This window comes from Arvicola amphibius, chromosome 13 (genome assembly GCF_903992535.2).
Source record: "Arvicola amphibius chromosome 13, mArvAmp1.2, whole genome shotgun sequence".
Lineage (NCBI taxonomy): Eukaryota > Metazoa > Chordata > Mammalia > Rodentia > Cricetidae > Arvicola > Arvicola amphibius.
The window spans coordinates 68,626,233-68,652,115 of NC_052059.1; the positions used below are offsets into that span (position 1 = coordinate 68,626,233).

The window sequence follows — 25,883 nt, forward strand, 5'->3', positions numbered from 1 at the left end:
GATGCCCTGTAGGAACTTTCTGGGGCAATGCCCATCTCTTCTCATACTCCAGTCTGTTCCCCAGGGAGGGACAGATGTTCAGTCAGTAGAGGGCTGGATATGCAAGCATGAGGACTTGTCTCAACACATGTACATACACAGGCACACATACACACGCCTGTTTGATTGCACGCACACACAGATACGCAGAGATCCAGATGAGTATGCAAAGGTGTTTACTGAGTAGAAAAGATTTGTTCAGCTAAATGTAAAGGGAACCGGGGACAGGTTTCACATGGACAGGTGTTGACTGCAGCATGGGCAGAGGAATAGGCTCTTCACCACTGTGAACGTGGAGCTGGTTCTAGAGCTAAAATATCCCATCCAAGTGAACCGGAACCACTGGGTAAGTAGGGCTGTCTCGTCGAGTTCTGTTGTTACAAGCAACTCTGTAGAACTTCGTTGCTTGAGACGTTTGGTATCGGCATTGTGTATAATTTGTTGCTGGAGTTGTGAGGTTACAGAAAGTTAAAGATACTTGAGCAGAACTATTATGACAATTTGTGTGTATCCTATTTCCGCAGGGAGTATTTGGTCTGCCACACACACTGACAACAGCAGCAAAACTTGTATGAAGAAAAGTATTTTTGTTCTTGCAGTGTCCTGTATAGTTGTTAACCCCCCGCATTGCTGCGGTACATTGGAGGCCGGGCCTATTATTTACATGCTGGATTTCAAACCACTGGGAAGGGGTCAAACCCGGTGGGATCTGCACTGAGGCTACCATTAAGACAAGCAGCAGCAGCAGCAGGAGACAAAGTCGGGGCTCCAGCAGCTTCACACCCATGCTCCTGTGAGAACAGAAGAGAAATAACTACTCCCCATCCCCCCCTGAAGGCCCTCTGCTGGCACCGTGGGCTCACAGTTCCACTGCCCCTCCCGTCCCGGTCTTAGAGCCCAGCGGCTTACCCAGTCTATGTTGTGGCTCCCGTGAGAACACAAGCTGGTTGTCCTGGAAATCACGGATAAAAGAGAGTTCCACCTGGACACATAGATATAGAGCAGCCCTGGGGGTGGAGCTGGCAGAGCCAGGACGCTGGAGTTCTTCACCACGCAGGACCACAGATTGACACATTGCCTCGTTGTGCAACCAGCCTTCTGTTTCATCGCTTGGCCAACCAACAGACGCCCAAAGAGCAGTGCAGCTAGCTCCGTTGTAAGGAATCTAACTCCAAGTCATCTCACACGGGACAGACTTTGAAGTCTGAATCTGAACTCTGCACAAATACCTCTGTATCATTTGCTGATTGACTGCAGATTTTGTGACTGTGACCATGTTACAGACAGATCAAGGTTCCCAAACGCCTGGCTAGGAAAGCCAGATTCACAAGAGATATATACATTTCTGTCTCTCAGTCTTAACATCATGAGGTCTGGAGAAAAGCCCCAGCGGCTAAGAGCATGTGCTATTCTTCCAGAAGAAGCTGGGTGACTTACGACTGTCTGTAACTCCGTTTCCGGGGGTCCGATGCCCTCTACTAGCTTCTGTGGGCATGCACACACCCACAGACACACATAAATAAAAATGAATCTTAGGGACTGGTGAGATGGCTCAGTGCTTAGGGGCACCTCCGTCCAGACACCTGTTCCAAAGAACTCAGGGTCGTCACCCAGAGTTCAGAGCTGCAGAGAACGCCAGCTCCAGGGCAATCTGACACCTTTTTTTGGCTTCTGTTAGTACCTGCACACATCTCTCTCTCTCTCTCTCTCTCTCTCTCTCTCTCTCTCTCTCTCTTACACACACACACACACACACACACACACACTCACACGCACACACACTCACACAATCACATATAAGTTAAAGTTAATAAAACTTTAAAACTGTATTCAGAAACATTAACAAAATTTTTCCTAAGGGTATGCTGCATAATATTTTTCTGATTGTTTTCTGCATAAGATTACTTTGGACATTTCCAACTACCAACATCTGCCTCCAGACTAGTACAAATTGCCTAATTTTACACTGCGAACCTTCAAGATTTACCTCTTTACCTAAGATTGTCTAGTATAAGCCCATGTTAGTACACTGACCTTTCATGTGAGTTTGAATGTGTTTGTCTTTACACTGGGATTTGGACCTGGGATCTGTGCTCTCTAGATAAATGATCTCCACTGAACTCCATCCCCAGTGATACACAGATAAGAGTTTTGACTTCAACAGAATAAATACCCCTTGAATTCTTTTGTTGACAAGTCCTCCCTTGCATTCTGATGGCACATTTTCAGTTGTTGTGAAGCACACCCAGAATTATACTCTAGTAGTAAATAGTTTTTTTGACTATTTATTATAAAGTAATAAGGTATATCAAGAAATACTTCCTCATTTGTCATAAAACCACAGTGAGTCTTTTGCTCTCCCTTTGTGTAGATTTCATTGATGAAAGCAGGTGTCCACGACTTGGAATTTCTTCAACCTAGCTACACTGTTGCAGCGACTGCTCTTAATCTGCTGACTGACAGTGCCCAGGGTCAGCATAGTCTTGGACACAGCCGAGTGCAGGGACTGTGCAGGACATGACAGTGCACAGCATGTATAACAGCGTCATAACCACCTGTGTTTTAAGGACTGATCTTTTGGGAGTGCACAGCGTGTATAACTGTGTCATAACAACCTGTGTTTTAGGGACTGATTGTTTGGGAGTGCTTAGGAAGTGTTGGGACAGGGTCTCACTCTGTAACCTAGATCTGCTTAGAACTTTCTTGAAAACCCAGATTGGATTCAAATTTTCCACCCTTCTGCCTCAGCCTCCCGAGTGCTGGGGTTATAGACCTGCACACCCACACCCAGTTTGTGAGCCAGATTGTAGGTATCTCTGAAAGACCCGTGGAGGAAATGCTGGCCCTCAGCCTGCGGTGCTGCTGGTGGATAGTTAGGACCCCGTGGGCGTGTCCTTGAAGGGATATTGGGACCCAGGAGCCCTTTTCTGCCCTCCTTTCTTCTTCATGACCCGGGCAGCTTTGCTTTAGCACAGACTTCTCACCAACCACAGACCCCCAAAGAAGGGAGTCACTGACTGTGGATTGCTGTCTTTGAAACTAGAAAACAAGCTTAATCTTTGCTTCTTTCAGGTGTCAATCAAGCAGGGGAAAGCTGATTTACACAGTGACGCAAGTTAATTTAACTGTGATTTATTTCTGAAAGTTAAAGAGCGCTTGGTGCATGGGGCTCTAAAATTGTCTTCTTTGTGTTATGGGGCCTCCTCCATATCTCCTTGGAAGGCTCCTGAACGAAAGCAGATCCTGAACCTTTTGATGAGGTTTCTGGAATTGCACGGGAACCCAGAGGCAGACAGGGTTCTGGGTTGGTTGTATCTGGGAAGGGCCTTGAGTCTTCCATGTACACTCTGCAGAGTGACTCCGTGCATGTAACTTCCATGAGGACCCTGTGGAGCCCTGCGTCACCTGTCAGTCCATGCTTGCTGTAGGTGATTGAAACCATCTTGTTGGCTGTGGACAAGTCTTCACGCTGGGAGCCTGCCTCCCAAGTGCTGGGATTGAGGCGTGTGTCACCACTGCCTGGCTTGAGAATCTTTCTTTCTATTTGCAATAAATACCATGTGCTTTGCTCTGAAACTCATTTCTTTTTCGAAGTTATGGATCCTGGTTTCACCTGGTGGAGGGTTCTAAGAAGTCCCCAGGGAGCTACTGGTGTGGACCTGTGTTCCTATTGCTGATAACACATCAGGTCAGTGGATACAGCAAAATGGAGACACCTCTGCTATAGGTCTTGGGTACTATCTGAAGACGTTCTTAGCTTTGGGTTGGCGGAAGCTAAATGTCTGTTCATGCATTCCAAAGGATTTACAAAGCAGTCACAAAAACGTTAGGTCACACTGCGGTGTGAAAGAGATGGCCGTTAAGGGGGCTAAGGCTGGCCTGTGCGGTTTGGCTCTGCACTGCAACTTCCTAACTCTGGACTTCTAATCAGTCAGGCAGCTTTTGTAGGTGTTGTTCTTCCTGGGCAATTTCATTCACACATAATTGTAAGAGCAAAAATTAATCTGTAGGCCCCACCTGCCCAAAGACAAGGTAACTTCCTGGAATGCTGGGAGTTGTAGTTCTTGAGAAATAGCAAGCCACATATTTCATGCCCCTAAACAAATTTGTTTGCCCCAACCACCCCAGATATACTTGATCACTCACAGGCAGGAAATACATCAAAATGTATGCTTGCTGTTGTGCCCAAGTTTGCAAAGTTCCCTAAAAGCCAACAAGGAGACCAAGTCCCGTATGTAAAAGCAAAGAACCTTTATTTTACACAAGTTTGCAAACTCGGTCTCTCCGCATGTCCAATGTATTGGAATAATCAGAGAGCCACAAAATCAGTAAGAATTGGGTTTTTATAGTAGTAAAAATATATAGTGAGGGGTTTCTGAGGTTCAGGACCCCTGATTGGCTGACATTGTCTAGGGGTGTCCTGGTGAGTGTGTGCTGGCAGGTGCTCCTATCTACAGCGGTTGGAACGTTAGGCATTTCCTTTGGATGGTCTGTTTTTGGGTGGTGCTCGGGTAATCTCACTTTGTGGTTCTTCCTGCAACCAGGTATTGCTTCAGGGTAAACTACTGAGACTCAGGCCTCTATTAAATTTATCGATGGCCGAGTCCAACTCTGGCAGGTGATAATGGCTGGAAGTAAAGAACTTCCTTTGGGTAATCTGTTCATACTTAGCTTATCATGGCTGGCTCCTTCAGTTGCCCCTTGACAAGCACCGATGACAGGACCCAATCTTGGGTCCTGCTTGGTCCTGGTTTTAAGGAGGTATGGAACTATTTAAATTAATAAATCCATTAATTGACAACTCTGGACCTATTTTTAGTATATCAACAGGCACTATAGGTAATTATCTTGTCCCACATGCCAGGGAGTTCCCCTTGTCTCAGCCTTTCAACCTATTCTGGGCAGGGAGCATGGGACGGTGTGTTTCTTTCTGCAGCTACTTCAAGCTGACATTGGGGCATTGTTATCTGGGCCCAAGCAGGTTGAAAGGCTAGCCAAAGGTAGGGAGGAAATTCAGGCAATGGGGCACTCATCAGACTCTGTTGAAGGAACAAGGAGTGTTCATATCAGCTGGACTGGTCCATATCGGCTTTCAGGAAGTCAAGGGCTCACCACCATTCAGAGCAGGTTGTAGCCAGCAACTGATGCTTAGATGCATCAACCAGCCAAGTGGAAGTCTATTGAGATAAGTTTAAACTAGGAACAGAAGTTAAATTTATTTACTTAAAGAAAAACCCATATAGTAGAAAAAAAGGAGATCACGAGTATCTGTAAACAGAAGGAATAGAGTCATACCTTTGAGTCCTAGCAAAAACTACAGATTTTGGTTAGAAGCATGGATATTTTCTGCTGTCCAGAGAACCATGTATGGTTTGGACAGAGATGCCTTTGGCCTAATGAGAAACTCCTTTAAGTTTATATTTAAATGCCAACCAGAAGGAATCTAAAATCTTGAGCTTGTGACCCACACAGGAAGTAGTCATTGCTCTTTTAGCTTATTAGAACTACTATGGGTGGGGGAGAAATTAGAAACATTTTTCATATTTTAAGTCATTTTTTAGACCCCCAAAGCTTATGAACTTTTATATCCTCAGACCTTAAAACATTTTTTAATGAGCTAAGAAGCTGGCTGTAGCTTTGTGGAAGGATCTGGATACATTTTGCTGCTAAACTGACATTATAATTACCCTAGCCATTAATACTACCAGAGATATCAGAAGGATAAGTAAAGTATAACTGAGTACAGACCAAATAACTTCTAAAACTATTAAAAATGACAGGGACCAGAGTCCATTTACAGTTAGTCATACCCAGGTCTCCATAGCATTGGACGAAGATATATCCAGAACAGCAGTCTTACTGTCTAATCCAGGCCTATAAAGTGAACTTTTTCTTTTTCTGTGGAAGAGGAACATGGAAAAGACTGACCTTATTTTGTTGATGCAAAACCGGTGCAATCAATTCTCCAAGGTCCTGCTGTTTGTCCACGGTCTGGGCCGGGTCCTGGCAGCAGGTGTTGCACTGGGACATCTCACCCAGTGGTCAACGTCATCATAATCCAGGTGGAGACATCATGGTGTCTCATAATCTTCTTTGGAGACCTTGGGTCACTGTTAGGATCTCAGAGTCTCTGTCTAATATAATAAGCTTTTAAATTATTATTTTAAATGCCATATTCTGCAGATCTCTGAAGTATGAGGGCTGCCTAGGTGTGTCTGATTAGACAAACTTTGTTTTTCATTATTTGTTTTAAGTTTGACATTGTAGCCAGTCCCAGGTACCAAAGGTTAAAGACAGATGGCCAGCTGTTAAACTGTGTTCAAGCAGGCGAATGAGGGCAGCCAGCTTTCTGCTCCCTCTTCTGCTTTCTGCACCTCATTCGCTGTCTGTGTGCAGACCCCATGGCAGAATGCAGCTCTCCATCGTCTTCCCAAGGATTCTAGACTAATAATAGTAGGAGAAGCTGAAGAAGAGGACAAAGCTACATTACTGTAAGTCTGTCTGTCAGCACAAGTATATCCACGAGCAATGAAACTTTGGGGCTTCTTCTCCAGTTTCAGCTTCCTTTGTTGACAGAGAGACCCGCTCTTGCCCCCATCCCCACCCCATGTGGGCTGCTGACTTCCTCAGCACATTGAACAGATAATTCAGTATTTTCCTCCAGTTAGAAATGCCAGCATTGTTGAAGATGGACAGAAAGTGGGAACATGCTGGGGTGATGGGAGGGAAAGAGAAAGGAGGTTTTGTTGTGGTGGATAGAGACTAGCAAGCTCAGGAAGGAAGCCGGCTTGAAATGAGAGTCATTGGGAGAGTACCTTCTAACCATGGGGGCCGTGACTGGTCTTGATGTCAGAGAGGACTCAGGAGCAAGAGAACATCTTGTTAGAAACAGTATGGTTTTCCTGCTGGGTGCAGTAGTGTAACCTGCAATCCCAGCACTTAGGGGTGGGGTGAAGGCAGGAGGACCAGGAGTTGAAGCTTAGTCTTAGCAAGCCTGAGGTCCTGCCCAACTCCCAAATCCTCTGGCTTAGTTAAGAGAAACAAGAGCACTGCCACAGACCCACAACAGGACAAAACCTCAGAGGAACTTCACAACAAAGTGGGAAGCTGACCTTTTCAATTTTGGGATACCTCCCTAATTTAAATGGCAAGTTTCACACCTAATTTGAGGCAGGCCACCCGCCTAGGAGCCAAGTACTGCGAAATACCACACATTTCTCTTTGAGATTGGAGGGGATTGTATTGCAAGGCCACCATCCATCAGGGTTTCTTCTTAACTTTCTGTAGTGTGTGTGTGTGTGTGTGTGTGTGTGTGTGTGATGGGGGTGTGGGAGTAGGGGAGGAGGGGAGAGAGAGAGGGAAGGGGAGGGAGGAGGGGAGAAAGAGGGAGAGGAGAGCACACAGGCAAGCCAGCACACAGCTGCTTCCCCCTATGATGTCTCCAGGCTGCCAGATCTGGTGTCTAAGAGTGGGCAGCATCTTAACCCCACAGGCTTCTGACCTAACACATCTGGCTCGCTTGTTCTGGTGACAAGAGTCAGAAAACTTCCGGCACCACCGATAGGGCCAAACTGCCCACAAGGACAGAGTTTCCTAAAGGCCAAGGATGGTGATAAACGCACTTAGGACCTAAAGGATGCACAGCTCTACGTTCTCGGCGCTCCCCTGGTTCTCCTCAAACTCATTGGTTCCCAGAAGAAGTGAAAAGTTTCTGTGCCTCAATAAGCCTGTCCACCGACACAACAATACAAATCAGACCAAATTGAACCGAGTTAGAATTAGAAAAAGCCCAGACTTAATGGCAACAGTGCTACCAGATACAGCCCTCCAGAGAGGGGGCAGGACAGGAAGACTGAAAAACCACAGGTCTCTTCTCTGGGGGGCAGTTTAAATACCCTGTGGGAGTGGCCTTAAGTATCTCTGGGGGAGGAGGTCATCATTTGGCGGATTTTCTCAGGGGCAGAGTCTGAATATAGGCAACTCCAGGGGAGGGAGCTTAGGATGGAGGTTCCACCCAAACATTCCAGACTCTTTGGATATCTGGATACCAGGGGGGTGAGGCTACCACCTACAAACAAGAAGCCCATCTCAAAATATTTATGGAGGAAAATTCTTGGACGTTTAACGCTATAAGATACACTCTTTGAGAAACATTAAAAAGGGAAGAGGAGTTTCTTAGTGACTTTCAGACACGTGTCCTGCCACCAGGTCCTATCTGTTCCCACTGTAAAGACACCTCCTTGTGACTCTGTTAGAAGCCCACACTGTCTAGGTGTGTTTCTCTCTCTGGAAGCACCTTCTAGTTTATACAGCCAACTTTGCTCCACGTGGACTCTTCTCCCGCGGTGAAGCCCCAGCTCTTGGCCAGGTCTGAGTGGATTCCCAAGGGGAAGAGATCTCTTTAGGCTGCTGTGGGGGATGGGATGGTACAGTGTCTCTGTCTCCATGTGCTGGTGACGTCACATCACGTTTATGAAGCTGTGGCTAAGTTAGTGGCGTGTGTCCCTCACCCACCTGCCCACCCAGCTGAGTGAAAGCCCCCAGACGGAGGAAACAAGGGGAACCTTGTGAAAGTCACCTGGCAACAAGAACAGACAGTAACTTAAAATGCGTGTGTGTGTGTGTGTGTGGGTGTGTGTGTGTGTGTGGGGGGGTGTTTTACCTGCAAGAACAGCTGGGTGCCACCTGTGTGGTGCCCATAGAGGACAGAAGAGGGCGATACATCCACCTGGAACTGGAGTTACTGTTAACTGTCACGTGGATGCGAGGACTCAAATCTGGGTCCTGTGGAAGAACAACCAGTGCTTTTGGGCGCCGAGCCATCTTTTCAACCTGGACAGATACTTTCTTACAAAGCCCCTGCCTCTGCAGAGACAGAGGCCCCCACCCCATACAAATTCTTCTGCATACAGCCTGGTGCGGCAGAAGAGCCAGACACTTCTCCTCCCCGAACTTTCTGCGTTGGTCGGCAGAGGGAGCTCCGTCACTTGGCTCCAGCCGGCAGGATGCCCCAAACCGCCCTTGACACAGGTAGCGGTTTCCTGGTTATTGACAGAGGTCTGGAAGGTAATAGGTGGATAAACAACAACAACAACAACAAAATCTTGGAAGCATAAACAGGGTCTAACTCCCGGAGAACAGATTTCTGAGCCTGTTCGAGCCACCGCGCGCCCAGACGCTTTAGTACTGAGCGTTCTCCCTTCAAATTGTACAAAGGCAGTTGCGAGTGGAGTGTTTGTTGGTGTCACAAGCTTTATAGTTTGACTGCACCGGAAAGAGCTTTTCTGGAATCCAGCCTAACCACGATCCTCCCTGGAATGAAGCGGAGCAGCCGGAAAGTGAGATGGGCTGTTGCTACTCCTTCCTTCGAGGTCCATTTATTCTCCCTGTTGGGACACTGCACTGAGCAAACAGGCTACTAGGAAGTATGGTGCCTTCTTTTCGGAGCATTGCCCTAAGCTGCTGCTTCAGCTTCGGCTGTGCTTTGGAAGCCTCTTCCCACCTCCCTCTGCGGAAGTGATTTGCTCATCTTTTTTTATTCTGATATAATCTAGAGCATGGTTATTTCCTGTTTTAGCATTCCGGTTTCTACCACAGATAGGTGGAGTGGTTACAGTAGAAGTTAGGGAAGCCCTTCTGTAGAGTGTGTTAGTTTGCCTAATTTTCCTGGTGATGTGCCTCGGTGGTCTTCAGTAGGCCAGCAGGGCTGTCTGGCGACCTGCACTGCGTTTGTATCTTACGAGCGCCTTTTATCTTTCCCAGACTGACTAAGAGGTTTGTCCTCGTGCCATCTACAGATACACCCACATGTGGGAGTCCCACTCTTTTGGTGCTGAAGATAAGAAGATTTATTCCTTTAGTGTCCTTAGTGATTTTGGTGATGAAAGGGGGTTTTCCTGGGCTACCTGACAGTCGCAAGAGGAAGGGCTTTCTTAGTGAAAAAATACAACTCAGAACCAGTTTGGGAGGCACCCATTCTTTGGTTCTCTCTCACTTCAAGGTAGCCCAGGCTGGCCTGGAAGTCGCTGTGTAACCAAGGATAGCTGAGAATGACATGGAACTTCAGATTTTCTTGGGGTTCAGATTTTCTTGGGGTTCACCTCCTGAATTTGCAGGCGTGGAGCATCAGAGCCAATCCCGTGTGATGCTGGAGAGCATGTGTGCTAAGAAGGGGCCAGTGGAACTGCACCCCTCACCCATGCTCCCCGTTCTAGGATCCATAGTGTAGCCACACCATTATCATGGTTCCTGCTGGTGGCTAACAGGTGACATCCTCATTCAAGAATTGCTTTGTAGATTTAGTTCCCATTGTTTGAAACCATGTTCTCCACCAATGTCACTGGGGCAAGGTGTGTAACAACAGAATATCCTAAAATGTATACACGGCATGTTAAAGGTAGCCAGAGTGTAAATTAAACACGTTAGTGATCTAAGGATGATTTTTTTGTTGTTGTTGTCTTCACACAAGGATGAAAGGTTCATTATGTAACAGGCTGTCAAAACTTGGTAGGCCCCCAGACCTTAGCACAACAGACTCCATGATGGAAGTGCCATTCAGGCCATTAAAGTCAGCATGAAGACAACACCTCTTCCCAAAACAAACAAAGGCCTAATCCATCAAAGTTCATAGTTCTGGGAAAGTCTCTAAATGTTCTGACCTTGCTTTTTGGCTTCTGTAGTTTCTTTCACTTCTAACTAACTGTTCTTGTTAACTAAAGTAGGTCAAACCAGGATACGGTTTTAATGCTTAAAAGTTGACCCCAAAAGAGGCTTAGGACTGCACTGGGATCCTAAACACCCAGTGCAGTCGCAGGCAGGCTAACAAAGGCGTGACAAAAACCATTGTCCTAGTAGTCTTCTCTGGGGGACACCTACCTCCAACACCAGACAAAACAGCCTTCACTACTGAGTGCCTGGGAGGTGACATCATGGGCGAGTGTGTACCCCCTTATTAATGGGAATGGCATGGATTATAAGCGCATATTCGTTTGTTACCCCTTTCTATTTGGAAACTTTCAAATTGCCTTGCTTTATTACATCGTAGATGTCTCTTAGTGGGCTGTGTTTGTGTGATGTTTCCGCTTCTTCTGAAACCCTGTGCTCCCCACCTGTTTCTAAACCCTGGCCAACTTCTTACCAAAGAGTCTTTCTTCAGTTTGAATTTTATGTCCTGTCTTTTAAATGTTTTGGAATTTCAGTATCTCTTAGGTTGCGTCTCTGAAAGTCATGTGAGATGTATGGTCAGTTTAAAATCAACTAATAAGCAATTCTTTTTTTTCCCTAAGGATTGAACACAGGCTTGAGACAATGTTTCCGCCACAGGGAGACAAAGGCAATGCCGTTCTTAATGGATTTCCATGTTTCTGAAGTGGTTCATTCTCAAGTTGGGCATCCAGAAAAGGCATGAGGCTGGGAAAATCGCTCCTCAGGGTTGGAGACTGGCTTGGACTGGCCGAGGTGGTGAAGAAAGGGTTGCCACAGGTCTCACACTGCTTTCGAGGACTTGGGAGGACATTCTGGCCAAGACCTCTCTCAGAGACAGCTCAGAGGTTAAAAGCACTTGCTGGTCTTGCACAGACCCAGCTTCCCTTCCCAGCATTCCCAGGGAGGCTCACACTCAGCTGGACCTCCAGCTCCAGAGCCTCTAACACCCTTTTCTGGACTCCAGGGCAACAGTCAGTCATGCACACAAGGCAGACATACAGGCAGGCATCACACTCATATGCATAAAATGTGAAAACAATAAATACACCTTTAAAAAAAGGAACTCTAAAGTTCAAGATTTCAAAATACATGTAATACTGAAAAAAAAATTTATTATACACAATTAATGCAACATTTTATCAGTGGCTCAGTGCCAGGATATTGCTGTAGATCAGCTACTGCTTTTTAAAAATATTTATTTGTGTGTGTGTGTGTGTGTGTGTGTGTGTGTGTTTGGGCATGCAAGTGTTTGTGGCTGTTCATGTGTAGGAAGGCATCAGACTTCACTCTGCCTGTTCTTTTGAGGTAAGGTCTCTTGAACCTGAGACGCATATTCTCTCCATTCGACTGGAAACCAGCAAACCCAAGAGTCCTCCTGTCTCCCCGATGCTCGGTGTAGAGACTACAGGTGTGCCGGAGACACCTGACTTGTTATTCGGGTGCTGGGATCTGAACTCTGAACTCATGACTAAGTACAACAAGTGCTTTTTGTTTGTTTGTTTGCTTGCTTGCTTGCTTTTTGAGACAGTGTTTTTCTGTAGCTTTTTGAGCTTGTCCTGGAACTTGCGCTGTAGACCAGAGCTGGCCTTGAACTCACAGAGATCACCTGCCTCTGCCTCCCGAGTGCTGGGATTAAAGGTGTGTGCCACCACTGCCTGGGTGCAGCAAGTGACCTTAAACGCCTCCTGCCCAGCTAGGGCTTTAATAATTTCCATCTGCGGGTTTTTTCCTCATTTCTGCACGAGGAGGCTGTAATCATTGCAGAGACTGGGAGTCTCAAACTGAGAAAACTCATTCCAATGTTGCACTTTGTAGATACTGGGATATGGGTGCTCAGGGCTCAGAGTCCATTGATGGTGCAGCTGCCTGGGATTTTCTGCTAGAACTCTCGCTAGGCATTGTGGGTCAACACAGTGACCTGGGTCATCACCAATTCTTCTCTTTCTCTCAGGGCTCAAAGAAACAGCGTGATTATGCTTCCCAGTTTTCACTTTAAAGACATTGTCCCAAAAACATTGTGCAAAAATACACATTGCGTGAGTGTGTTTACAAAACTTAAGACCAGCATGCTCTTGGAGAAATGATCAAGAAACTCAACCGGTTTATTTCAAAGATGTGCTGACCTCACAATGGAAACCAGGAGATGTGCTACGTTGGGGATGGGGTTTTGCTCTTGTTTCCATAGGAGAAGAAAAGTTATGAATACCATCAAAATTAATAAAGATTCATTTTGAAAAGGAGAAATCTATTGAAACAGAGAAATGACAGCTCATCCACAGTGGTGACAAGCATACAGGTGGCAAGAAAAGCCATATAGGGTTGGGGCAGGGTTCTGTTCTTATCTTTGCAGGAAAATTACACGTCATCAAAAATTCAAGAGACCCTGAATGTTTGAATGCTGACAGAATAAAAAATAACTATCCACTAAGGAGCATCTAGACAACGGAATATGGATTATGTACAAAGGTACTGGTTATACTTGCATTTATATACACACACGTGTGTGCACACACACCTGTCTGTCTGTCTGTCTATCTATCTATCTATCTATCTAGCTAGCTAGCTAGCTAGCTGTTTTTGGAGTTGGACAATGGCTCTGTACTTCTCTAAATCCGAGCTTGTGGTTAAAAGGAACATTCAGAGTTTCTGTCTCATATCAGGAGCCATCTGGTGTGGGACAGAAGGAAGACTTTAGGAAAAAATTTACTTTCTCCATGCCTATTTTGTCTATATCATATTCTTCATTGTATGTATGTTTATATGAATGATGTTTAAGTTTTCCATTATGAAGAATAGATTTTCCTACAGATCCTTTTCCTGCAGTAATCTTTGAAGTTTCCAGGAAGAAGATGGGGCCCCACAGCAAACACTCCACCTAGTTGAGATGACATCATGATGTAGGCAGTACTACTTTAAGACCGTTTTGGGTACCAGCTGCTGAAATGGTTCACCTTCTCATATTCTGGCCAGAACTCCAAATGAGAACTTTGAAAAAAAACTATTGACTGATCGGAAATTGTTTGCAACTATACTAGACAGTAATTTTGGAACTTAACCACCACTTAATTTTTGCAGGATCCCATTAAGAGAACATCGCCCCCATGACAGCGGGAAGCAATTCTAGAAGATGACATCCCCTATCCCAAAAAAATTTGTCCATAGGTTGGGAACACTGTTTAGGGGTTGTTGATTATTACTTGTATTAGATAGTTGGGGTGAAAACTATGTTTGTTAAAAAAGGGGGGAGGATAGTAATTGTGGGTAATAGAGTGAATACTTGTGAGCTATTATTTATGGGTAATTTACATTGGTATAGTTTTTGTATATTGATACAAGTTCAAATTATATTTGTTACTTTTGTTTACATTATTTGCACATATATACAAAGTTATTTTGTCAGATTGTATAGATACATGTTTCTACCTTGGTTTAGGGCAATTTGTATATTAATACAACTTTTAGGCTATATTTTCATATTGCATTATATATTACTCCTACCTCTGATAAAGATACAGGTATTAGGTCAATAGTTGTTCATGTTTGTTGTACATAGTCAGATCAATTAGATTCTTTAGATACATAGAGATTGTATTCTGTCTAGATAGGTATTCTTCAACCACTTCAAGGATCTGTGGAACATGGCATTGAAATAATTTAGGGCTTTGTTGAATGAGACATGATTGCTTCTGAGAGCACCAATCTATTCCTGAGAGAATGTTGAGCATGGAAGACACTCCACTTGGAGCTTGTTTTCTTCTTGACAAAACTGGGCAAGGAACTGACAATGCCTCAACCACTGACAAGATACATAGTACCTGAAAATGAATAAGCAGGACTGTCAAATCTTGCCAAGACAGGGTAAAATGGTTTTGAAAAATTTCCTGCCTCTGAAAATGGTCTGTCAGTTACACTAGGCCTAAGCCAAAGTTGGTTGCTTCAATGTTGCAAAATGAGACTTAGGGTGATTTCTCAGGTAGCTAATTGTCTCTGTCATATATTGCTCACTTTGGAAGCTACTTGATTGTACTTCCTGCCTGCTCAATTAGTATTATCTCCCTTCTCAGGCCTTCAATGGGGCTGAAGATTAGATAGTCATAGTTACTGTACTCTTATAATGTAGTCATTTCCTATACAAGACTTAGACTCCATAGAATAGAATGTTTATTAAAACATTTAGCATATGTTCCTTGTTTAGTATTGTTTATGCTGGATGTAATTCTAATTATACTTCATATCTGTTCTTAGTGTATATAGTTTTGTATTGGGTTTGGAACTCTCTTATTTAAACATAAAGGGGAGGTGCAATGGGAGCACATTCTGCTCCTTCAGCCAATAGCCTTCAAGATACCAGCCCACTGGAGTGTGGTCTCATATACTGTAAAAAACAGCAGGAGCCAGGCACTCTCTATCTCTTGCTTCCGGCTCCCATTCCAGTTGCTAGACTCTCTGTTTCCTGTTTGCAATGAGAGGACTGTTGTTTGGGATAGTGATCTGTAAGTTTTCCCCCTTAAATAAATAACCCTTTTTATTATCCATAATTCTTAACTGGTGTGGGATTGTTTTGCGATTTCATGTGTGCATTTTCAAAATTAAAAATATTTATTTAGGCTGCAGAGATGTATCAATAGTTACAAATAGGTATGGCTTGTACAGAAGACCTGAGTTTGGTTGCCAGTACCTACATCACTAGCTTACAACTGCCTGTTATTCCAGCTCTAGGGCATCTGACATCCTCTTCTGCCCTTGAGGGAAGCATGTGGTACACAGACATACAAGCAGAAAACTAATACATATAAAACAAATAAGTGAGATTAAAAATGTGATTTACTTTTTGATTTTCCAATGTGTCTACACTGAATGTGTGTTGTTTCTCTAATTAAAAAATTAATACTCTCTAAACTGTCAACTTCTTAAGCCAAACATCCCGTGGTCTTTTACAGCTCTAGGTGCCCCTTCTTCCTGGAACAATATCATATAGAATTTTGGGCTCCTCCAGTACTATTAGGAATCCCAAGGTTTTCTTTTTTTTTTTTTCTTTTTTCTTTTTTTGGTTTTTCGAGACAGGGTTTCTCTGCAGCTTTTTTAGAGCCTGTCCTGGAACTAGCTCTTGTAGACCAGGCTGGCCTCGAACTCACAGAGAAGATTTTTTTTTTTGCTTATTTAATTGATAAACTCTACTTTCTCCCCAGACTCTACCTTTAAATAGCTGCAATTTTCTCTTTATTGCTTTTGGATGGCTTCCTAGTAAATCCAACACCCATGGAGCCTTTATTTTGGACTCAATATTTTCTACAAGAGTCAATATCGTTAGCTCTTCCTTTGGTATCTATTTTTTCTTCTTAGGAAGAACAGTGAGCTGGAGAGGCAGCTCAGTGGTTAAGAGCACTAGTTGCTCTTCTGGGGACCCAAGCTCCATCCCCAGTACCACATGTGGTTTGAAATCATCTATACTTCAGATCCGGAGTATCTATTACCTTTTTCTGGCCCCCGAGGGTGCTGCATGTACATGGTACATAGATATACATAGGACACAACACCTATATGCATATAATATAATCTTTAAAAGAAAAGACACAGGCTGACATTACTAGCATGAGCTGTGTGTGAAAATAGTGCTGGTGTCATGAAGAAATGTTTTAAGCTATGGGATTTCATCGTGAACCACCAACGGGCAACTCAGGAAAGTAGGTACAGTATCAGCTACAGAAAGACTCTTACTCACCAAGTACTGTAATACCTAGGGACAAGGCGGTTTGTTAAGCAATTATTAGCAAGTGAAAGACTGGAGGTTTTTCCCAAAGTGCCTTGCTCCGTCAGCTTCCTGACTGAATGAGAAATAAAGCCACACTTCTCCAAAAATTGGATGACAATTCCATTGCGGCTGTGAAAACGTGGGTGTGAGATGAGTCGCTTTTAAGCAAAGAGCTAAGCTTGCTTCCAGATCACACACACTTTCACGGTGTGGGATAGTTGCACACTATGCGAAGGTGGATTGCTGTGATTGGTGTAATCAAAAGCTGAACAGCCAATAGCTAGGCAGAAGGTCTAGGCGGGACTTCCAGGCAGAGAGAGGAAGTAGGAGGAGAAATCTAGTGTGCAAGAGAGAGACTTGAGGAGACAGAGGAAGCAGGATGGGTGGAATGTAGATGAATAGAAATGGGTTAATTTATGAGCTAGTTAAAAACAAACCTAAGCTCAAGCCAAGCTTTCATAGTTAATAAGTCTCCATGTCATTATTTAGGAGCTGCTGGCAGGACAGAAAAAGGACTCGCTACAGCTTTACCCCATTGACACATAAAAAGATGAGCTTTAAGAAGGTTAAAGGGCAGAAAGAGATAAGCTGCAGGGCATGCTCGTTATCCTATTTTCTCTAGTTTCCTTTGCGGAGTGGAAGATTCAGTTTAATTGAGAGGTCTTCAGGAGAACAGTTCATGTATATTCTCCTGTGTCCCCCACTTTAACTGAGAGGTTCTCAGGAGAATGGTCTGTGTATATTTCCTGTGTCCCCCAGTTTAACTGAGAGGTCCTCAGGAGAATGGTCCATGTATATTCTTTTGTGTCCCCCAGTTTAATTGAGAGGTCCTCAGGAGAATGGTCCATGTATATTCTCCTGTGTTCCCCAGTTTAATTGAGAGGTCCTCAGGAGAGTGGTCAGTGTATATTCTCCTGTGTCTCCCAGAACTGGCCTTGTTTAGGACGTGAGTTTGGGAAGGGGCTGGTTTTCATGGTGATGAATGAATGTCTCTCCTTCAGTCTCAAAGAAGTGGTGAGTAGGGGTGGGGGCTGGGGGTTTGGAGTGAGGGCCATTCCTTCTGAGTAGTAACATTCCTGATAGCCAGCCCTCTACTCATTGCTAAAGGTGGGAGTTGGGAATATGAAAATATGGAATGTTTCTATTTAATTTGAACAGATGCCTTTCAGCTAACTCGATCTTTTTTCCTTTCACTCCCTGTCTCCTTTCTGTCTTTCTTTCATGGGATCTTGATTTTTTTGTGAAGCCCAGGTTGATTCAGGAGCACCATGTGCCTTCTGTGGATCTTACCTCTCCATGAGGCTGGTGTCTCAGTTAGGTTTTTTTTTTTTTTTTTTTTTTTTTTTTTTTTTTTTTTTTTTTTTTTTTTTTTGGTTTTTCGAGACAGGGTTTCTCTGTAGCTTTGGAGCCTGTCCTGGAACTAGCTCTTGTAGACCAGGCTGGTCTCGAACTCACAGAGATCCGCCTGCCTCTGCCTCCCGAGTGCTGGGATTAAAGGCGTGCGCCACCACCGCCCGGCTCTCAGTTAGGTTTCTATTGCTGTGATAAACACCATGATCAAAAGCAACTTAGGGAGGACAGGGTCAGTTTACAGCTCTCAGCTCACACCCTGTCACTGGGGGAGTCAGGACAGGAACTCAAGGCAAGAGCTGGTTTGCTGCTTATGGCTTGCTCATTTTCTTTCTTATGCAGCCCAGGACTACCAGCCCAGGGATTGCATTTCCCATAGCGAGTTGGGTATCCCTACATCAATCACCAATTAAGAAAATACCCCACAACTTACATGTCATTGGATGGTGGCATTCTCACAACCAAGGTTTTTCTTCTGAAATAACTCTAATCTGTGTGAAACTGACAAAAGAACTAACGAGAGCAGTTGGCTCTTCCAGAATTGACCACATCAGCCTGAATTCGTTGGCATTTCTCCTTGGACTAGTCTCCTGGAGAGCCTCTCTTTGGTCAGCCCAGTAAGTTCCTGCCCACAACCCGCCTTCCCCTTTTTCTGTTATTCTGTGCCTGGTCTCCGCCTTTAACATTTAAAGCTCTGCCCTAATTCGCGAGGGAGGACACAATAGGAGTGAGGCATCCTGGGAACGCGTTCTGAAGTGAGTGAGGCATCCTGGTAAATCCTGCAGCCCTGAGGCATGACGGAGCATTTGATGTACAGCTGCTGTGGTTAGGGAAGCTTTACGACAGCAATTCCAAAAGCCTTGAGAACCAGTTAGAACATAAGGGGGAATCCTCTCTCTCTCTCTCTCTCTCTCTCTCTCTCTCTCTCTCTCTCTCTCTCTCTCTCTCTCTCTCTGGTTGGGTTCACATCCTCCTCCTTTTAAGTAGGAATTTCCAAGTTCTTTATGTTTTTAATTTTAATTATTTTCCAAGACAAGCTCTGATCTAACCCAGGCTGGCCTGTAGACTGAGGCTGGCCTTGAACTCTTGATCCTGTATCTATCTCCCAAATGCAGGCACACTGTCACACCCAAAGAGAGAAAATAGGAGAAGATAATCGAGGTGTGGAGGAGATGCCAACTAGACATGGAAGAAGTCACACATACAGAATGAAAGAAAGGTTTAAAAAAACTACATGGCAAAAAAGATTAATAAAAGCAGATTAATATAAATTATAAGCGCTAGTGGGACAAGCCTAAGCTAAGGCCAGACTTTCATAACTGATAGTACATTTCTATGTCACTACTCGCTGCAGCTTTTGATCCCACCAGGTGCTCGAGAGCGGTCGTCCGAGAGAGACGCTCCGGTGAGGAGAAGGAATGGCTGCTGTGAGCTCAGTGTTAGGAAATCCATCCACCGTGTTGTTCCCAGATATCTGTGACACATGCTGGAGCGTGCACACCTCCTCAGGAAAGTCTGCTAACTTCATTCCTCACTGCAGATGCTGGAGCGTGCACACCTCCTCAGGAAAGTCTGCTAACTTCATTCCTCACTGCAGATGCTGGGGCCTTGGGACTGTTTTCCCCATAATGTCACGCACTTTGAGAACTGCTCTTGAACCATTTATAACTTGTTCTGAGGCTGAGTATTCTGTACCTTTTCATACTTTCCCTCTCGTGTAGGTGTAACCCTTGTGACACACTAGGTAGGGTGCTCAATTCCAAGCAGAGTTTGTGATGCCAGCAGGTCACAAGCTCCTTGCTAGATGCCAAGTGAGAGGTGGTATCATTTGCCTTCACGGCACAGAGAGCTAGAGAAAGTTCTTCCAGTTGTTTCCCCAGGCTAAGCACAAAAACTTAGTTTCTCTTCACTGACTAAAGGCCTCTGTGCGTCTTTTGAAGTGGAAAACGTTGAAGCATTGGAAATCTGGGTCAAGCCCTTTCCAGAACTGACTGGAGAGCACACAACCCACATTTTGGCTCTTTGACCCTTCAATGAACTTCCCAGGCTTGTGACAGCTTGTTCCAGTCTCACAGACTGTGCACATACCCCTGATTGTATCAAAGTATCTTTCTTAGTTCTCTGCTCTTGGCAAACACTGAAACCACTCCAACTTGCACCCTCTATTTTCAGCAAAGCCTTGAATCTGCTGAGATCACCCCTCACTTCCTCCCTTTCTGTGACATTCCAGATGAAGGAACAGGAAAAGGTGAGGAGCATGGTTTTCACACAAAAGACCCACAAGAGGGTCTGCAGCAGCTTTCTGTGTGATCTGCTCTCGGACGAATATCATGGGTTTTAACCCATGGTTCCCTCCCTGTATGCTCATATTTCAGGCTTCCATTTAAAAGCCAGCAACTCTGGGCAGTCTACTTTGGAATAGGTCCTGTGCCCTCCTGTTCCTGCATATTTAAAATCTTTTTTTTTTATAGCCAGACTCTCTACAATAAAACCATAATTCTCTTGAAGGAAGAAGTCATGATTTCTTTATCTTTGTACTACTACACTGTAATTAATCTGTGATACATTGTATAGAGGGCCTGAGAGTGCAAAGCCGGGAAGCAGACAGACACCTGGAGGCAGGCTCTGCCAGTTCAGAGGAGGATTAGGTCATGAGGCTGAAATGCCTGGGCAGCTGTTCTGGAAGGTTCTGAGTATGTTGGTAAAGACTGGCGATGGCCAGGGATTGGATGGCAGGGAAAGAAACTCTACACTGTGGGAATAGCGGAAAGTCACTCAAAAGAGCAGCCAACAGACAAATTCAGCTGTAACAGCATAATTAACACCGATGCAATATTGTTCTGAATTTATTGTTTTGTTCTAATTTGTCAGTTGGCCCAATAAGGGTATATTATGGTTTATTTCCCCTCTAAATCAGGGTCAAGTCAAATGCCCAGTGTCTCTTTAACCTGGAACATTTCCATAGCCTTTCAGTAAAGAAGGTTTCTGTTTGTTTGTTTGTTTAAGACTTATTTTTTATTTCATGTGTCTAGGTGTTTGGGCTGCATGTCCTGCAGTGCTCACAGAAGACAGTGTTGATCCCCTGGAACCGGGGTCCTCTGGAAGAGTGGGCAGTGCCCTTAACTGATGAGCCATCTTGGTATCCCATTGGCAAAGAAGTTTTAAAAAGGGAGACTTAGTCAGTTATGGTGGGATATGCTCGTAACCTCAGCACTTGAGGAGCAGAGGGAGGAGGATTGCTGTGAGTTTGAGACCAGCCTTAAGTTGGCTCACAGAGCAAGTTCTAGGTAAACCAGGACTACACAGTTGTCACAAAACAAAACAAAACAAACCAACAACCACTCAGCCCTAAATGGGGCATCTACATCTTCCCCCCAGTGACGTGGACACCATGGAAAAATTGGTGGAAAGTGTAAGAGCTGGAGGTGAGAAGGGAAGAGGGAGTGGGAGAAGGTAACAGGGATGAACTTGGTCGCAATGTACCATATGCACATATAAAACTGTAAATTTGTAAAGAGCAATAAAAACGAAATGGAAAAACAAAACAACCTCACCAAAAGAAGATCTCCTTACCTTTTAAGTAATCTTTTAAAAATAGATTTATTGATTTTTATTTTATCTGTATGAATATTTTACCTGCATGTACTTATGCATGCCTGGTACCCACACAGGCCATATGAGGGCATCAGATCCCCTGGGACTGGAGTTACAGATGATTCTGAGCTGGAAACCAAACGTGGATTACTGCTTAACCCCTGTGCCACCTCTTCAGCCTGGGCTCTTTATGTTTTATGCGGCGGTTTTAGATTCAGTGCTAAACTGAGAAGAAAGTGCCGATACAGCCTTCCCCATTATCAGCACACTCAGCAGAGTGGGACATTTGTTACAACTGATGGGCCTTTGCCATCTAAGGCAGGACTCACTCTTGGTGTCCCATGTGATTGTGGAGAATGTGTGACGCTGTCAATCATTGTATTGTTTGCAATCAACTCTCGGCTTTAGAAATCCCCCCTCTGTTTTCCTACTTCTCCACAAGCTAGCCCATGACCACAGATGTGTTTAATATTGCCTTAGTTTTGCCTTTCCCCAGAACGTCATAGAGTTGAAATCATATAGCACTTGCTTTTTCAGATGGGATTTTTTTCCCACTCAATGATAAGCATTTAAAAATTCCGTGTTTTCCATAACTTGGTGGATCTTTATTTTTAAATGCTGATGTACCACAATTAATTTCTTAAGAATGTCTTGATTTCTTGCAAATGTTGACGGTTATAAATAAAATAGCTTGTATTGGCTAATCTTGATTGTCAACTTAATCAGATTGAGGAATACCAAAGCAATTAGTAAAAGGTATGTCTAGCAGTGTCTGTGAGGGCATTTTCACAGACTCTTAGGCTGAGGCTCTGACATACTGGATGGAATAATCCCTTGATAGATTCATAATCTGGTGGTGGAAAGGCGGAAATGGGGCATTCGTACTTGGAGAAGAAGGTTACTGAAGGTGTGTCCTTGGATGCTATAGCTTTTACGGACCCCATTCTGCTGTGATCTGCTTCCTGTCAATCATGAAGTCCTAGCCACCTCATCTACCTGCTCCTACTACGTTTTTTGTTGACTGTGAGCCCAGAACCAACAGGGGCAAAGACTGTGAAGAGAGTCTCTGAAATCGTGGGCAAAATAACTCTCCTCCCTTAGGGGTTGGTGTGGGCACTTTGGTGCACACTGCTGCAAACACTTATGTGCAGGTCCTATGCAGACTTAAGGCTGTAGACATGCTTTCCACTTACTTGAGTGAACACCAAAGAGTTCCACTGCTTGGTCACAAGGCAATGTGCTTGGTTTTGTAGGACACATTCCTTTGTTTTTGTTTTTGTGGCAGGACCTTGCTAAGAAGCTCAGACTGGCCAGGAATGTGACATCCTTCTGCTGGGATTATAAACGTGCACCGTTATTCCCAGCATTTTTTATTCTCATTAACATACAGTAATGGTACCTGCCATGGTTATGGTGTGCTAATGTAACATGTGAGAACAGCATGCCCTGATCATGGGGGTGGGGGCAGCATTTTCTGGAGCCTTTGAACGCCTCACTTCTAGTTCATTATATAATATTTTGTAGGTAACATGAGCTATAGTCACTTGACTCCTGAGATCAGCTAACACTGGCCTGTAAGAGATGACAGGGCTTTCAGAGATTTTTATCCACTTTCCATTAAAAGGCTTCATTACATGGATGATTTAATGCTAACTTCTGAGTGTCTTACATATTTGGAAAGACATCAAAAAATAGTAGTAAAAACAACAGGGTTTAAAAGAAGTCATCTAATATGGACAAGAAGGGGGATGCCAGAAAGCCATGTAGTTTTCGATTGATGCTCTCAGTGTTAGGGGTGGGTTAACTCCTTATGAATTGCTGGCCAGAGATGTCCCAGATGCCCCCCCAACAATAAAAGGTATTACTCCCCTTGGTTACATGCCAGATCCAGATGGTAAGATCTTATTGCTGAAGATGCCACAGGCTTTGGATATAGAACATGGAGAAAAAAAAAACTGGGACTGAGCTAGAAACTTCTTCCTGGCTGTTATTCACAATGCCAGAGATGCTGTCTCTGCAGGCTGCCAATAGCCCTGCTCAGCGTGGACCCTGAGTTCCACACTATCAGCCTAGCAGGTTAAAGGTGCCAACTAGTACAATACAGGCACGGACTATTCCTGGAATAGCCAATAACTATTAAAAAAAAGCTTTTTATTTATTCTCTGTGTCTTTTACATCATGCATCTTGATCCCATTCATCTTCCTATCCCTTGGTATTCGCCCTCTGCCCTTGGATGCTCCCCTGCAAAACAAAATCAAATTTAAGAAGAAAAAAGAAAAGAAAAAGAAAAACCTCGTCGTGGAGCTGTAGTGTGACACAGTGAGTCGCTCTGTTTACTTTTAGCCCATACTTAGTTTTTTGTCCCCATGATAAATGGTCATGATAAAGGTTGTGAAATACATTGTTCTACCAAGGAAGAGGAAGAAGTAGCCCTAGATATACCATAGCATTTGCATCCTAGACCTGGGGAAGTTATGGTGGAGCATGTCCCTGGAGAGACAATGTTGGCAATTGTTTTAAACCCTGGCTGGAATGAGTAAGCCCAGAAGTGTCGGGCACTTAAGCCAGTGTGTCTAACCCTGGGGCAGCTAAACTGGAGGAACACCTCGTCGGGTGTTCTTGGGATTCTTTTCAATTCCTGTGGACTCCCAACTAGGATTGGAGTAAATTTGATCCTGATAACCTAGGAAAAATAAATGACAGGATGTAGTGGCATATACCTCTAGTCTCAGCACTCTGGAGGCAGAGATAGGTTAGTCTTTAAGTTCAAGGCCAGCCTGGTCTACAGAGCAATTTCCAGGACAGCCAACGTTACACAAAGAAACCCTGTCTTAAAAAAACCGAACAAAAACAAAAATGCCAGTATTTGACTGTTTTGACTGCAACACCAGCCAATATCAGATGGATAATGGTGGCTCAGCCAAGAAACAGAAGGGCACATCTTGGTTGTATTTCTCAAGAGAAGCTGAGGCTCTTGGAGGAAGCTAGGAGACATGCAAATAAATTGTTTGCTAAGAATCCCACTGGCTATCTGCCCAGAGTATAGACTCATTCAGATCAGAAACCATTGTTTAGGGCTATAACACCTCAACAGGAACCCACAGACAGGCGATGGTGACAGAGCACCTTCTTGTATAGTGAGACAGTATTTAAAAACCATCAGCTGGGGGCTGGAGAGATGGCTCAGAGGTTAAGAGCATTGCCTGCTCTTCCAAAGGTCCTGAGTTCAATTCCCAGCAACCACATGGTGGCTCACAACCATCTGTAAAGGGGTCTAGTGCCCTCTTCTGGCCTGCTGGCATACACGCAGACAGAATATTGTATACATAATAAATAAATAAATAAATATTAAAAAAATAAAAAATAAAAAAAAATAAAAACCATCAGCTGTACTACAAACAGTGGAGGTGAAAATCCTGCCCCTTGTCAACAAGCTAGCTGTGGCCTTCAGGACATTTACTAACTGGACCCCTCTTTCCCTCAGGGCAAACCCTTCTGAGGCAGCAAACCCCACAGATACAGCTTTTAAACACTGCAGTTTTCCATAGCTGCCATCTGGAGAAGGACTAAGAGCAAAGGAAAGTAGACAGAGGAGTCAAACCCCGATGTCATGCGCACCCTCAGAACTGAGGGCACAGAGGACTAGGCTGGCTACTGCAGCTCCTGACTTCCAAATCTCTGCCAGTGAAGTTTTGATTCCCCTCAGTGTGGAGGGTAAGAAAACCAGTCTGCTTATAGATACTGAGCCTCTGACTCAAACCTTACCTCCCTTTTCAGAAATCTTTCTGAAGGAGCAGAACAAACTCCATTTTGAGAAAGAACTCCATTTTAGACAGGACCTTACTAGGGGGTGAATGCAGCCCAGCAAAGTCATAAACATTCTCAGGAAACTGTGTCTGCCCTGGTCAAAGTGACCCACCAGGGTGTCCAAACAATAGCTGCTTGCTTCAAACGTCCTTGTAGGTATCTGATTAGCTGCCGTTTTGAAATTCTTAATCTGTTGTCAGTCACTGTTTTGAAATCCCCCTAAACCACAACCAATGATTTTGAAAGTTGTATGCTTTTACCCAATCCCTAGATGCCAAGGCTTATGCCACCCTGCTTGCAGTCTCCCCCTTAAAAACCCCTACCCTGAAGCTGTTTCCCCCACCCGCTGAGCGGTACCTTGGATTGCGGTTCAAGCTAGCTTGAATAAACACCAGTGTATTTGCAACAGATACACTCTGTGGTATATTCTGCTCTGTGGTGATCCGGTTTTGGGGATTCCACGTGACGCAGGCACAACACTTTACTCTTGATCCAAAATTACAGTGGGAGATGATGTCACTCCTCCAGCTATCAGTCAGTTTGAGAAGTAGTTTATTTATTTGTTTGCTTCCTTGCTTGCACGCCTGCTGCCCTGGCCTGGAGCTCACTGGGTACACGAGACTGACCTTGAACTCA

The 25,883-nt window shown here is 44.4% G+C and overlaps 1 protein-coding gene across 1 annotated transcript; it reads right to left on the reverse strand.

Moving 5' to 3' along the window:
• Positions 1–231: 231 nt before the first annotated feature.
• LOC119800324 (eosinophil cationic protein) lies at positions 232–1,087 on the reverse strand. The gene is made up of 2 exons (XM_038310461.1): positions 949–1,087; positions 232–830 (listed from the first exon to the last, which is right to left on the reverse strand). Exon 2 carries the CDS (start codon positions 824–826, stop codon positions 350–352), a length of 477 nt encoding a protein of 158 aa, XP_038166389.1. The 5' UTR covers positions 827–830; positions 949–1,087; the 3' UTR covers positions 232–349.
• Between the last annotated feature and the right edge of the window lie 24,796 nt (positions 1,088–25,883).

Coding starts and splice junctions, on each gene's coding strand:
- LOC119800324 (XM_038310461.1), bottom strand. CDS start 826: ATGGGTGTGAAGCTGCTGGAGCCCCGACTTTGTCTCCTGCTGCTGCTG.